The 15,037-nt window shown below is 41.7% G+C and overlaps 1 protein-coding gene across 5 annotated transcripts in view; it reads right to left on the reverse strand.

Moving 5' to 3' along the window:
• Positions 1-15,037, reverse strand: part of trpm7 (transient receptor potential cation channel, subfamily M, member 7) — a 62,542-nt gene that overhangs the window by 27,320 nt on the left and 20,185 nt on the right. For 3 of the 5 annotated variants that reach the window (XM_021309685.2, XM_021309684.2, XM_021309686.2), the window contains exons 10-22: positions 14,441-14,513; positions 11,701-11,801; positions 11,198-11,332; positions 11,070-11,123; positions 10,839-10,979; positions 9,858-9,992; positions 9,465-9,742; positions 9,152-9,380; positions 6,936-7,091; positions 6,698-6,841; positions 4,840-4,968; positions 3,016-3,267; positions 11-185 (exon numbers count right to left, since the gene is read on the reverse strand). In XM_021309685.2, coding sequence (XP_021165360.2) covers positions 11-185; positions 3,016-3,267; positions 4,840-4,968; positions 6,698-6,841; positions 6,936-7,091; positions 9,152-9,380; positions 9,465-9,742; positions 9,858-9,992; positions 10,839-10,979; positions 11,070-11,123; positions 11,198-11,332; positions 11,701-11,801; positions 14,441-14,513 — 2,002 coding nt within the window. Of the gene's footprint in view, positions 1-10; positions 186-3,015; positions 3,268-4,839; positions 4,969-6,133; positions 6,610-6,655; positions 6,842-6,935; positions 7,092-9,151; positions 9,381-9,464; positions 9,743-9,857; positions 9,993-10,838; positions 10,980-11,069; positions 11,124-11,197; positions 11,333-11,700; positions 11,802-14,440; positions 14,514-15,037 lie in introns of those variants that run through there. The other 2 variants (XM_036136255.1, XM_036136256.1) reach the window with 2 other exon arrangements.

Genomic DNA, 15,037 nt, shown 5'->3' on the forward strand with positions numbered 1-15,037 from the left:
CCATCCTTACCATCGATTTCATAGGCGTACACTTCTCCGTACATCATCCAGTACGGTTGGAAGACCACGTCTTTGGCCAGTTTCCAGCTGGGCTCCTCGTCTGGGTACAGAATGGCTTTTCTTGGGACGCCATAGCTCAGGAGGACAATAGCCATTATCACCACGATGTAAAACATGTTGGCCACCTGGAAGAAATGTCACAGTAGTAAATGCAACACGACACTGACGTCATCCTCATCACTATTCATCCCGTCAGTCATCGACTTCAGAAGTAAATAAGCCCTGGGAATCCCAAGCCAGCTGGAAATCACGGTTTCTGTTTTCTGTGAATTAGGCATGGGCTGGTTACCAGCATCCAGGTGCATCAAGGTTTCAACCGTTCCAGTTTCAGAACCGCTCGGATTTTCTGTCTTGCTCGGCCAACACTTTAAAATCCTTTTAATGAGATGGCAGAGAAATTACCAGAGTGAAACGAGTCTTGTTCAATTCATGGGGCATGAAGCGATGCAGACCCATCCCTCCCCCACCTGTTGCTGTGGATGGCTGGCTGAAAGAAGGCTTGTTAAGTCATCCCTCTCTTACAAGAATGAGTAATTTGGCTGTTTGTGTTTCTCCAAAGTACCAATATTTCCAAACAAGACGGACTGCATGTGGATTAAAACTGGCCGCCACGTGACGGGCAGATAATTAACCAGCCAACATCTGCCTGTTATACGCGTTACCCTTTTAAGATTAGAACGGAAAAAAGGGATAAGTTAGAAAGTACAACCAAATTTTATGCCAGCGCAGTATCAGGAAAAAAAAAAACATGTAATTACAATACTATTGCTGGATATTGGGATGATGTTATCAATTACAAGTAACCCACAATTTCCCCAACTCCACATGTTACTTTCTCACAATGTGTTCCCCACTCTGAGCTAAAGCATCTTGCCCTTTAAACAATACCTGTTCTATATTCAATCACTCCCCAAGTAAAAAAACCCTCCGATCAAAGCTAATATCAACTACAGGTACACCTTTAAATTCAAACTAGACCTGAAATTAATCAACCTTTTGAGCCTACTAGCTAGAAGGTGGCAAAAAGCCTTGGTTTGGGCTGCAGTCCTTGGACCTTTTATATGAATAAATGCAAACAGCTATTATCAACCCAGCCCTGCACCTGTACCTGCCACTGTTTTTTAAGGTGGCTCCTGCTCCTCCATCTCCGTCTCTTTCTCCTGTCCCTCTCCTCCTCCTCCTCCTCCTCCTCCTCCTCCTCCTCCTCCTCACTCCTATGACTGGCATTATTCTGTCCCTCTGCATCAACTCCATGACCTCGACTGAAACTGGCCTCCTCAGCTACAACTAACAATAACAAACATTGTAGAATGGACAGTGTTAGAACACAGATAAATGAAAATAAGGAATGAGCTAAACACACAAACACAGCAAGGGTATTACTCGTCTTATTTCTATTTTTCTAGGGCTTTTAAAAACAATTAACACATAGAAACAATAGGAAAATAGGATGTAGCCTATCGATATTTGATGTAGCCAGTTAACTGAACTGGTTAATTATGCAAACAGGCTGATCCAGTGGACTCATTTCTTTCTGCTTCCTTTCCAGCATCTTTGATACTTTAACTCGCTCCAGTTTCTTTCTTGGTTTCTTTCTTTTTTTTTTTATTCTATGGGGCCGTTTGTATGTCGCAAAATATCCCATTGACTCAGCCTGATGTTGTACTGCGCCACCTGCAGCTGCGAGGGCGGCTTCGCTCATCACCGTGGCTGCATTTTATTATTGGGATGAAGAAAAAAACAGTTTGACCACCGACTGGTTTGGGGCACAGATAATTTTTTACAGCTCGTGCCACCACCTATGTGTCAAGAAAAAAAGAAGAAAAAAAGAAAAAGGAAAAACAGGAGCTGGTCTTATTTCTTTCTTCTGAGGCCTTCCTCTGCTTCTCAAACTTATAAAACAGTTTGAGAATAGCTGAGAGTTTCACAAATCAAAGTATATTTGGGAGATTCATTTCCGAGTGCAGTTATTCAAAAAGGGACTTTTTATGATCTACAGTACATTTCTGAAATAATCGTCACGTCTTCTTTTAATATTACGATTCGGTATACTGAGCAGCTTTACTACATTTAGTCTGGCTATACTTGATTTTTGTAAAGTTTAAGAATTAAGACTAAAAATAAAAAAAAAAACCTGTAGTAGTCCTGTAGTTTGCATATTTGTTTCAAATGTTTTCAAATGTGGAAATGCGTTGCCCTGGCATTATTTGTACTTAAGCTGCTGACACATTGAGAATCCCCCACCGGCCCATGACCAACTCAAACAAACATGTTCCTTGATTCATTCACTTGCTTCAGTGCTGCACCACCCAAGCCCTTCCAGCGCTACAGTAAATCCGTTTTATGCGTCTATTGAAACACCCGGAGAACACAGAATACAAAGCAAACAGGAACCCTTTTACTTCACACCCCTTCAGTATTGTTAAAAAGCAAACACCCCCATATAAAATACTGTCACTTCATGCATGCTCAGTATGAGGGATTGCAGCAAAGCCATCAACAATGCAGACTCTCCCTGTGGCTCTACGCTCCTTCAGGAGTGAATGCTGCTTGTCAAGACTTGATGCAATCAACTGGGTTCCCTTAGTTAGGACTTTTTTTTAACCAATCTGTATAATCTGATTGAATTTGACTTTGGAAAGTGCCTTGAGATGACTTGTTTCATGCATTGGTGCTATTTAAATAAAATTTTATTGAATTGAATGTTCTATTGCAGGAGCACAAAGCATATGAAACATTGCAACTAATGGATCCATGTGGTACTGTATCTGGTGACAGCAGGGGTTATAGTAAAATGTACCAAATAGCAAATCCACAACTCCTGTTGTATCCAAATAAAGTTTTTTTTTTTTTTTTAATACAATCATGCCTTATGCTGCATGCTTTCTAAAGGAGGTCAAAACTTAGTTGGTAGACGTTCAAATGAACCGAGCGCTGCAGTTGAGAAGTACTCACCATTTTAGCGATCATCATGACATACGGTCCAGCTTGCTGGTTCACAGCCAGGATGTCCAGGAGCCGAACATACCAAAAGATGATGTTGAGGCAGTAAACCGTTCGCCCTGGGATCAAGGCGTCGCCTCCAGCCAACCTCAGGCCGAATCCAATAAAGAACGTAACGATGGCCAGAAAGTCGGACACATTAAAATAGTCGCTGAACCACACCTTGACTTTTTGGCTTATTTTGCCTGCTTCGGACATAAACATCTGCATAAAAGAGAGAAACAGTTTGCTTAACCAACATGCTATATAAGCAGACAAACTTGATAATAAAAAAAAAGCTACTAGTCCAGGGGTCTGCAACCATTACAAACCAACGAGTCATCTTTGCCCTCAGTCCAGCTACATCAAATTCATGCAGAGCCGCAGATGTCAAATGACCCCATGAAGAAAGACCACTTAAAAAGGACCACCATTTTTTGTTTATATTTTTTGGTTTTAAAATAAGGAAAAACATAAAGGAGGGATCATTTTCTTCTATGGGATTATGCCGTTAGAATTCATGTAAAAATAGGGCTGGACGATAATTCAGTAACAATATGTATTGATCCTTAGACGTATATCGATCACAGAAAAAAAAGGTTCAATTAAATAAAAAAATAAAAAAAAGTAAAATGGCTTGTACTTGTATAGCGCTTTTAACTAGTCTTGACAACATCCAAAGCGCTTCACACTACAGTTCAGTCATTCACACCCTGACGGTGGTGAGCTGTGTTAGTAGCTACAGCTGCCCTGGGGCAGACTGACAGAGGCGAGGCTGCCATGCACTGGCGCCACCGGGCCCTCTGACCACCGCCAGCAGGCAATGCTGGTGAAGTGTCTTGCAATAAAAAGTCACAAACACAGACCCGTCACCAAGCTCCACCCCCAGTTCAGAGAGTACAGGCAATTATTATTTTTTTTTTTTTAAACTTGTAGTTTTGGTAAAAAGTTGGTTGGATAAAGGGTTGAGTTTGAGTTCAGTGTTTGTGTGTTCTGTCTATAAAAATAGGTCGCTAAGCAACAGCATAAAATGGCCAGGGCTACACATAAAACATATGTTTTGAATTTGTTGATAATTATCAATATCGATCAATATGATTTCTATTTTTATTGATATGCTTTTTTCCTATATTGTCCAGCCCTACTTAAAAATGCACAGTTTCCAACCTAATTATGTGAATTCTATGCAATTTATCATTTGAAAAAAATCTGCATTTGATATTTTGTGTACATTTCAAACTCTTAACAATTTACATCAGGTATTAAAGCTGCACTCTGTAACTTTTGGCCACAAGGGGACGCTAGACCCACAACTTTCAGGAGCCATGGAAGAGAAGGATGGAGGAAACAGCAGGCTCAATCATTAGATTATGAAAAGCTGCTGGAACTTCAGAGAAGAACTGACATACAGTTTTGTGTACTATATTTACTGTATTTTGTTATAATAACCATGGCTGTGACAAACTTTGGGGAGCTCAGACTGTAAAGTGGTGCTCGATGTCACATGACCCGTTCAGAGCCGGATAGGACCCTCTTAAGTTACAAAGGCAAGCTTTTGATAAGGACAGCCTGCACTGAGCATCGATACACGGCAAGTGCTGTTTATTGCCCTGAAAAATATTTTAATATATCTAAATTAAGCGAATACTTGGGTCAAACCCGGAAAGTGGAAAGTCCAAAGAGCCACTTGTGGATCTGGAGCTACAGGTTGCAGAGCGCTGTCCTAGATGGTCATGTTTGTGTCTTGCAGATTCATACACCTTCTAACTTTTAACAGCACACGTTTGTTTCACAAACCTCTCGAATCTTCTCGATAGCAGAGGTGAAGATGTAAAGGATGACCAACCATTCTTGAGGAGAAGGAAACGGGTGCATTTTCACCAGGACCACAAATGTGTACAACATCAAGTAAGCCAGGTAGAAAAGCTAAAAAGAAAAACAGGACACAATTACAAACCAAAAACTTAAAATCAGTGAACCTGTAATGAAACAAAAGGATAAGTTGTCTTTTGACAGGAAATGTGTCAAAAGTTGCTTTTCCACATCGTATTATTTTTTTATTTGGTTGATATGACAAGAAAGGACTGCATCCAACAAACAGAACTATAATATGAAATATTTTATAGTATTTGAATATCAGAGCAAATGGTAATGACTGTTTATTGAAAAAGAGCAGCAACAATTTAACAGTTGCAGATTGAGGCATCTTCTTATTGAAATCTCTTTCTATAAATTGTCTGACGGGGAATAAACGTGATCATAAGCCCTGTGAACGCAGCAAATACTCCTTTTTACTGAAGTCTGTGGTCTCACAACCATTTCTTTGTTTTATTATAACGGGAATGTCTCATTTTCCTCTTGATGGCGTGAATCCGCCTCCTAACACCGCCAATGAACCAGATTCACTATGCTGTTTCCCCAAACTGCCAGGACAACACACTTCAATTAAAAAAAAGATGATATTTTAAAGAGAAATTTTAACTTAATCTTAAACTGACAAGAAAAATCAGCTTAAAACAGGAGAGTTGAAAGGCTTCCAAAAAAAAAAAAGAGGCTCCCCATTTAAACATTGATTTTAAGTTTTATAATAACCTACTTCATTAAAACAGACGAACATGTTTAATCATGATGAACACCACCTTCCTTTCACAGCACAGTTGGAAACCTTTTGTGATCTCAGCACTAAAAATAAAAGCATCTTCCACTGCCCCTACTGGCCATACACGGAATTGCAGGAATAAATCTGCGGTCATGCTAAATTTATGTCACTAGACTTGAATCTATTTGACTGGATATTATTTGTTCAAATAGTCATAAATACACATTTTATTTGAATGAAAAAAAATCCTTGCATTTAAAAATGTCATTGTTTTCCTTTACTATAGTTTTTCTAATACTAGCATTCATGTTATATGACAAGAGGGAATGTTTTACCAAATCAGTAGCTTTGAATTTTTAGCTCAACTCCAGGTCAAGATTATGGGGATGTAAATCTAAATGATTGAGCACACATTGAATTAGTTTTTTTTTTTTTTTTTTAGATGAAGTGGTTTTAAAAATCTTCATCACTGTTTAAGGTTGTAAAAAATAAAATAAGTTCTATTAAAGTCTAGACTGTGGGAAAAATATCTCAGTCAGACTCCTGGTGCAACTGTGATGAGGTGCAGAGTTTTTAAAGCGGTTGAACCTTGAAGTGACGGAAAGAAAACCAGTCACTCTCCCATGAGTGACGCATAAGTCAATGGTGCAGAGTTGGATTGATGTGCTGGAATCAGGCTGGAAGCAGGTACGGCTGATGTAGATAAGCGTGGTTTCAGGCTATATTATGGAGGCCAGTGTTCAGCGATCTTATCTGCACCGCTCAGTCTTGACCAACCTGAAAAACAACCCTGCGTTCGCAAATAAGCAGAAAGCAGCAGTGTTGGATCCCAGGCTCCGGGGGAAAAGCTCTGGGCTGTAAATAGCTCCAGATGGGAAGCCACGAGGTGAGTGTGCAGAATTCTGGTCCAGAAGAGCGGGTTTACACACAACGCCTTTCCTTTTATTTGTGCAACATGTCAAAACACTCCTTTGTGACACATGCCACACAGTTAGATGTGTTCTTCACTAAAAGGTGAAATAATGTCAGATTATCTGGCATCAAACATGTGCGTACCGTGTTGGACCAAAACTTGACAATGGGAGCGTGGTAGAAGGCGTAGATCTTTCTGGTCAGAGGCAGTTTTCGAGAGCGGACCTGCGTCTCCATGTCGTTTTTCACCTCCAGGTGCTCGTGGGTCCTGGCTTCCTTGAACACATCCTGTTCAAAAGGTTAGAGATGCTGCGTTGGTCAAGGGATGATTTGACAAAACTGTTGAGCCAACTGTGGACAGATAAAGAGGAGGAAACGGTACCATTTGGATGTCTTCAGCCATGGTCTGAAAGTTGTGTTCGCTGTCCTCCATGGTCATTTGGTGGTCATCTTGACTCTGAGGGATGTGAGCCATCTCGGCTTTGGACTTGTACTCCAAAAGCAGTATGGCAGGAGGCACCAAGATACTGAGAATCACCTAAAGAACACAAATGTAAATGTGGGTGGCTGCTGCTAGGTTTGTGAAAGGTGGGAGGGATGCAGGAATTGTCGATGCGTATTTTAAAAACTGACAGATTTAGTTAAAGTTGACTTTGCACAATAAGCAAGTGTGGTACGTTATGTGGCGTGACGCCCACAAGAATATATGGGCTGACCAGAAACAATGCTCCGTCAAATTGATTATTTTTTGCTTTAAGCCCTGAGCTGAGCCCGATCAAATGTTAGGTGGAAGTCCACAAAGCACAGACTGCAGCTGGAGTCAGAGCTTCAGCATCCAGGACACAAGCTGTAACCGTCTCCATCCCTGTGTTGAGCCGCTCCTGAACCCGACATCATTACAAGCATCTTGGGCTAAGGAGAAAAACAGAACTGGAGATCAGCGGTCCTCTTCTCAGAGGAAAGTAAAGGAGGAAGAACGAGGAGGGGCAGAACCCAAGCACTTTGAGGTCCTGCGTTAACTTTTCACAGGAAGTTATAATTTTGCGAGCCATGTATTCTGCTCCACATTCAGCAGAGCCATGTAGGAGGAAACTTTAGAGCGCTTCATGCCTCACTCTGCTGATAAGCTATGGAGATACGGACTTCCTTTTTAAGCAGGACTTGGCATCCAGCCACAGTGCTACATCCCACAATGCTTTAATGACCACGGCATCACCCTGGGCTCCCTCAACACCTCAGCGAGGTCAAAGACTGACTGCTCCACGCTACGCCGCATTAATGCAGTAACTCATGCAAGAAAAGCCCCAACCTCGTACCAAAACTGGGTGATAAAACGACTGCGATATAATCCTGGAAATCATTTTTCCTCAGTAGACATAAAGGGTCCATCAAGACCTTCAGCGTACTGAAAAGATAATTAGCCAATGGTAATAAGCCTTGCTCTGCACTGGACCAATCATGTGGCTGGAATACAGTTAGTTAGGTTGATGCAGACCGCAGAGTAGTAGCCAGACGAGCTAATGGCAAATGTTTATGTAGCCTTATATGTGAGATAACCGGTGGGACGTCGCTGAAGAAAGGTGAAAAAAAACACGAGTGACCCTAAAGAAGAAAAGGAGGAAGACGCAGTGTAAGACACTGTTGACAAGAAAGGTCTGAAATGTTCTGTGGTGTGGAGCTGCTCTGGCTATTTAAAGTCTGACAGAGGCGCTAATGCTCCAACAAAGGAGGGAAGTCCCACCGATCTGTGTTAAATGTAAAAGGTCTGGGAATGTAAGACCTTACAATCCCAGACGAGAGCGAGTGCTAGGTCCCCAAAAACAACACCTGCACAGCAGCGACGACCGACCAGAGTCGTCTTTTTCTGACGTCACACCTTAATAAAAACACTGATTTGCTTTATATTTGACACCAATATCGACTGATATGGGAAATCTCATCGTGACGGGGTATGTTTCCGTATCGCCCAGCGCTAAACTTGTACTGAATGCATTTACTGTCAGTTCTACTGAAATGCTTCTCAGAAGGGTTTGTTAATACTTCTGTATTAACAAAAACAACATCTCATTTTAGAAACTGGTCTTGTGTAATCCAGTTTTCTTAGATATACATACACTTTCCATTTGTAACTGAATTACTAAAATTAACTTTGATGACATCCTTATTTATTGAGACGCGTGCTGCACTTCTGCACAATGCTCTTCTGGTTGCATCATGATCAGGAAACTGGAGTTCCTCCATAAATTTCTCTAATTTATTAGACCATAGGATCAGACCTTTTTGTCTTATGGAGTTTGTTCTTGTCCACAACTCGTTGAATGATGTGAGTTATGCCAGCATTTAATTTCCCTTTGGGATTAATAGAGTATTCTCAAATTCAACTCATGTTAAAACTGATCAACCTAAACGGTTAATAACTAAGAAGAATCTTCTAAGGGATGCTTTTTAACAATTAGACTAAGGAAGAGAAGAGAGAAGGCTCTTCATTTCCAGGTGGCAGCCACTAAAAGAGCTCAGTGCAGGGTGCAGATTGTCCCACTACATTCAGCCCAGCCGTCCGCTTTACAACCCAAAATGAAATCTAGATGGAGCATGAACCTTGTACCAGGAGTTCTTGCGCATATTCAGCCGTCCCATCCACATGTCCGACAGCAGCATCTGGGTGCAGGTGTGGGCGACGAAGGGCCGCAGGTGGGAGGAGACGGCCAGCTTCAAGCAGGTGGAGTTGCTCCAGTTCTTCAGCTCGTAGGTCAGCAGCTTCATGGCCATGGTCTCGTCCTGCCTGAAGGACTGCTCCAGCAGGTCCACGGCGAGCGTCCCGAACTCGCTGGCACACAGCAGCAGAGCCAGACGGTCAACACCGGCACATCGCTACAACCACCATTCAAGCCTGGATGCTAGGACACCTTACTTGGAGTACTCTTTGAGCTCCTCCGACGTATCGTCCACCACGTCGCTCTTCTTGGCCTCGTAGCTCATGGAGCGGCAGAGCTTACAGGCCACGAGCGCCTTTGCCATGTTCTCCTCCCCATGCTGCCAGAAGAAGAGAGACATCTTCTGCCTCTTCATCAGCACTGCCCACACTAAGAGCTCGTTGAAAGGGTAGGGGAACCGGCGTGTCTCTGGGTCATCGATGTCTACGATCTCCTCTTTGCTTCGTTTCTTGTTCTGCTCAGCGGTAGACTCCAGCTGTGAAGAGAAATGACAGAGGTGGGAGAGGCGACGGGAACAGGACAGAGCTCTAGCCACTACAGAGACTTTCCAACCTTTGATTTTAAGGGATGGCAGCAGGGTTTGTACCTACCTTGGGTTTGTACGGCTGTGCGGTCTTGATGAAGTGATTGTGTCTCGTCTTCTCCTTCTTGTCGGCCTGCATGCTGAAAGCCTCGTGATTTTTCCTCAGATGGGAACCCGGACCGGCCATGTGGCGCCCCGACCGCTGTAGAGATCAGACATTTACCAGTTTACTTTACTCCACCGTTAACGTGACAATAAACAGATCCTAAAAGATTTAATAGGAAAATTTAGCTTTTCCTGGCCTACACCAGTCTCTACTTTCTCTGAGGTTTGATCTGACAGTACACATTTTTTCCCTCCTCCTTATTAAACATAAAAGACGGTGAAAAAAGCTGTGCAAAAATTGTACTTGTGAAACCAAAAGAAAATGAAGGGATTACTAGATTATCAACCTGATATTAAAATTTATTTAACATACAATAAAACCCAGACTGTTCATTATTGGACCTGCTGATCACTAATCAGAGTTGGTTAAGGGAAATTAGGTTGATACTAATCCAGGGCCGATAAACAACGATTACCTCTAATTGATGGTGCCTGCAAGCCTCAAATAACCCTGGGTATGGTTGAGCGTTTATTTTTGATGCATAAATAAAAAGAGATAGACTTGAATATAAGAATAAATGCAACACAGAGCAGTTAACCTAAAATATTTAATGTATCAAAGCAGTCCGTCTGATGATGGTAAAATGTAGCTTATAAATGCATTATTGGCTGTATGCAGTGAGACACAGTGCCAGCAATGAATTGAGTTGTTAAAAAGACTTTTCATACATTTTGCCACCTTTATTATGAGCCAAACAAACGTCCCAAAATACGGTAAAAAGAAAAGTCCATGTTTGCTGTCCCGGTTAGCAAATTATTTACTACTTCTCTTAAAATATTATATCTAGAAAGCCTCCCAAAAAAAAACAAAAAAAAAAACGTTAGAGGTAGAAAAGAAGATGTGAACTTTTACAAACTAGACTGGGCTTCTGTCTCCACTCACCCTACTGTTGCCATGAAGATTGTTGTAAATGATTCTGAAGCGCTTCCTGGTGTAGTTGCACCTGTAAGTCCCGCCCATCAGGTATTCGATGACCAGGCCTACGTCGATCAAGGTGATTTTATAGTTTGGGGGAAGATTGCTCTGCAATGCACAAACCCCAACATGTTAGTTAGGTCCTGGTTCACGTCGGCCAGAGTGCTTGTACACAGAGTGGTGTAGTAGATCCACTACCTGCTTCACATCCCTGACCAGGTGGAGGAGAGTTGGGTTGTTTGGAGGTTGTTTCTGAAATGGAGAAACAAAGCTGAAACATGTTGCTCGTTTATTGAAGCGGCGCTGCAGATTTCATAAGGGGTTACCGTGTTGTAGAGCTCCTCCAGCCGACTGATTGTCAGGAAGCGGTGCATGCTCACGCCGTTTTCTATGAGCAGCTTCACAAAGTCCACCCTGTCCATGATGAGAGCGTCCAGCATGGCCTGCTCCAAGGAGCTCACCTAAAAACACAAACAAGAAGCGGCAGTATATTTTTAGAGCAAATCAGTGTTTAGAAAACTAATATATCGAGAGAGAAAACAATAAATCTGGCCTAATGAAAACCTAAACAAATATCCATCCTCTCATTCACGCACGACTCCGGTTTTAAAATAAACACGGGCACACAGAGTCGCTCATGAAGACAAATGTAATGGGGCTCATATTACAGCCAAGACAAGCAGTTCCTGGCAGCCTGCCCTACAAACTGTGGCCCCCCAGGGACGGCGAGGTCGTTCTGGGGGAGTCCAAAGGTTCCTAGCTGATGCTGAGCTTAGCAAACACTCCTGGGAGCCGCGGCTCCCACACACGCACAAATGCGGATACGCACCAGAAGCTGCTGTCCGTACACAAACACGTGATTCTTGGCGATGTCCACGCGGTCCCAGGCCAGGGTCAGGACCAGCTGATCGAAGGCAGACACGTTTGTGCCTGAAACACACAGGGCCGCTGGCGTTAGACTCACACCAACACGCTCATTCACAAACGGCCGACAAAACACCAAATCTGCTTTTAGTTAAGACAGCTGGAGGGCTGTGAATAATTAGCAATCAGGTCCAATAATACGGTCAGTTACACACAGATACAGCAGCAGATCCGACAAGATTGTGACTAGTCATCACAATCAATGGCAGGAATCTGTTATTTTTTATTTACCAGACTTTCTAAGAAAAATGGCGGCTTTCCTTTAAACCGCTGTATGCTTGTCGAGGCGCGTGTCTGCGGTCTGCAGCACAACTCGTGCCGTCTGATTGGCCCTCATACGTCGGCTTAGAAAGGTGGAGTTTGCCAAGCGCTCTAAAGTGTGGAAGTATAACTAAGTGGGCTTCGAAAGAGACGAGCTTGAAGGTTTTGCTGTAAACCCCAGCAGCACGAGCCGCTGTGAGGAGACAACGCCCAGGAGCTGTGGATGAGCTGATGGAGGACGGCTCCGTGTTTCCACTGAGTGAAGGCTTCACAGAACCTTTACACCCAACATTAGACTAAAAAACCCTTTACCTAAATGTAACACTGTGCACACTATGTGCTCCCAAGCATTTAAATTTCCCTACTGTTGCTTTTAGACACTTAACTACGTAGATAAGTTTAAGCTTTAACTGAATCAAAGTCTATTCAATCTCATAAGTATATAGTCGATAAATAAAATTAGGTCTCCATGTATTTATAGATTTCTTAAGAGGTTCATTAAAAATAGTTTTCCTCTTTAGTGTGGAGGCTTACTTTCTGTTAATTTCTAGTTCAATATCTGCATCTTTGACTTTCACAGCAGGCTGAATATCCAGGCTCTGACGCCTAAATAAGAAGAGCTTTACTTTATTGACTGTTGTCGTCATGCTGGAGGTAGCAGTTTACAAATGGTTTATTACATTTTATTGTGAGTTTGCAGAGGTTTCCTGAAAAAAAAAAAAGCAACACTGGGGAAGATGTTGCCATGCAAATGTTGCCAGCATTGTGACGAAATTGCATTGGTTCCCAGGCTGAAAAAATTTTTTTTATCAACAAAAGACAAAGCATTAACAAAAATAAGTCAAACTAAATCAAAGAACAAGGAGAAAATAAGAATGAAGCAGTTTAAGAGCTTGCAGAGTCTATGTGGTGGGGACAGTTATCAACAGTAGCAGGACAAGCTGAGTATAAATAAACAAATGTGGCAGAAATATCAGTATTAAGAGTCAAATGTAAATAATGAACAGCGGAGAGAAGTGAGTTGCACATATCCCAAAGTAAGCTGTGATGTAACACGTTCGGGTCAGCAGTTTTTGATAATCATAAAATAAGATAGATTAACTGGAGAAAAACATGGTGGTTAGAAGCAGCCCTAGAAAACACATAACTCATTATCTGGATGTGAAATTGCAATTTCAGCAAATAAAAAAAACAAACCCCACTAATTTCATTGTTGTACATTGCAATGACAAAGACGGTTATTATTTGATATCATTAAAAGAGCCCTGCGTACCTAACTTGGGCCTCTCCCCTTTCTAACTTTAATGAACAGCCTATTGCACAACTTGCCTCTTGGTGGAGAACTGAAAACCTTTGTGTGTTATCCAACCACTGCACAAGCTTCGGATACTTTTAAACATGCAGGTCCTTTCAAACCCCACATTCTCATTGTACTGAGGTGACTGCACCTTCGAGCAAAAAGAAAAAAAAAAAAAAAAACACAAAACAAAAAACACAAAACGATACGTGCTTGACTGGGTGCATCCTAAACATGCTTTAGCTTTGTCGTTTGAAGATCTAATCTTATTCCTTTTCACTATTGAGTAGTGAAAAGGCAAAAATTCCTGCCTTTGTAGGCATGAGGAGGAATGAGGGTTAACAAGCTGAGAAAAATTAGCTCCGAGGGATCCCCCCCCCACCACCTTCTGTGGAGTAAAATAGTCCTGGAAATAGGATAAAATACGATTAGGTGTGTACACTGCAAAAAGGGAACTAAAAGTAAGTAAAATTGTCTTGAAATGGGTGCATTTCGTCTTGATTTGAGCAGTTAAATAAGATTATTTGCCAATGGAATAAGATTTTTGCACTTAAAGTAGGAACAATTCATCTCCATCATTATTTTTCAAGTGCAGAATATCTAATTATCTTATTTTAGGGGTAGAACTACTAATCCCATTGGCAAATAGTCTTATTTAGCTGCTCAAATCAACGAAAAATAGACTCATTTCTAGAAAATTTTACTTACGTTTAGTTCCCTTTTTGCAGTGCATTTCTCTCATAGATCTGAAGCATAATTGTTTAATCTGTTTGTTTTTTTGTTTTGTTTTTAGTGACAGACCCAAAGACTAAAAGACATGAGGCTCAGGAACTGTTGGAATAAGGAGCTCATATGAATGTGAGCAACTTGATCTCATCAAGAGCAGAAAGAGAAGGGCACAGAGGGGGAACTGTGTTCTCAAAGCATATCCATATCAGAAAGAAAACAGCAGAAAACAAACAATAAACCCCAGATACCAAAAACTACCGTATATGACTCCGCTTAATGCGTTTTTTCCCCCCCTCTTACTTCTTTTATTAGACAAGCAGAAGCAAATGATGGTTTAGTAAGCAGTCATTTCACAAACCTTGGAGCAAGGCCCTCAGAATAGCTACATCAATGTCTTGGTGTTCCTCTGAGCTGATGTGAAACACAGTGATCTGTTGACCGAGAAACAAGATCAGGCTTATTACCGGGTTCCCACAGATCTTATCCACATGTTTCTAGTTATTTCAGCCTGGCACCAGTTTATACTGCTGACACCGGAGTCCTCAGCTGCTGTCAGTGAAACTGTGTGAGGATTACTATAACTGGACAATCAGGTTGGACCGTTTTGAGTTAGAGGGGGAATTAGTTCCCCTCGCTCAACGGCTTGATTCAATCTGAGCAATCTATGTAAAAAAAAAAAAAAACAATCTAGTCTGGGTTACTGCAACTAAATAGCTGATTGTCTATTGTTGGTTATAAAAACATGATTAAAAAAAACGGGGCTCTTTTTTCTTTTTTAAATGACTAAAGGAAATTCGGTAATGTTGCCGCCCGTGTTTTCTTTTCAGTATCAAAAGGTCGTGTGGTGAGAATCTGTAGATCGATACGATCAACACCAACTGTTAAAGGATTATTTGGCCAAGGTTTAATTTGCCAAAATGTACATAAAAAAGACAAAACAAACAGGGTCACAGTC

Source organism: Fundulus heteroclitus, chromosome 4 (genome assembly GCF_011125445.2).
Source record: "Fundulus heteroclitus isolate FHET01 chromosome 4, MU-UCD_Fhet_4.1, whole genome shotgun sequence".
NCBI lineage: Eukaryota > Metazoa > Chordata > Actinopteri > Cyprinodontiformes > Fundulidae > Fundulus > Fundulus heteroclitus.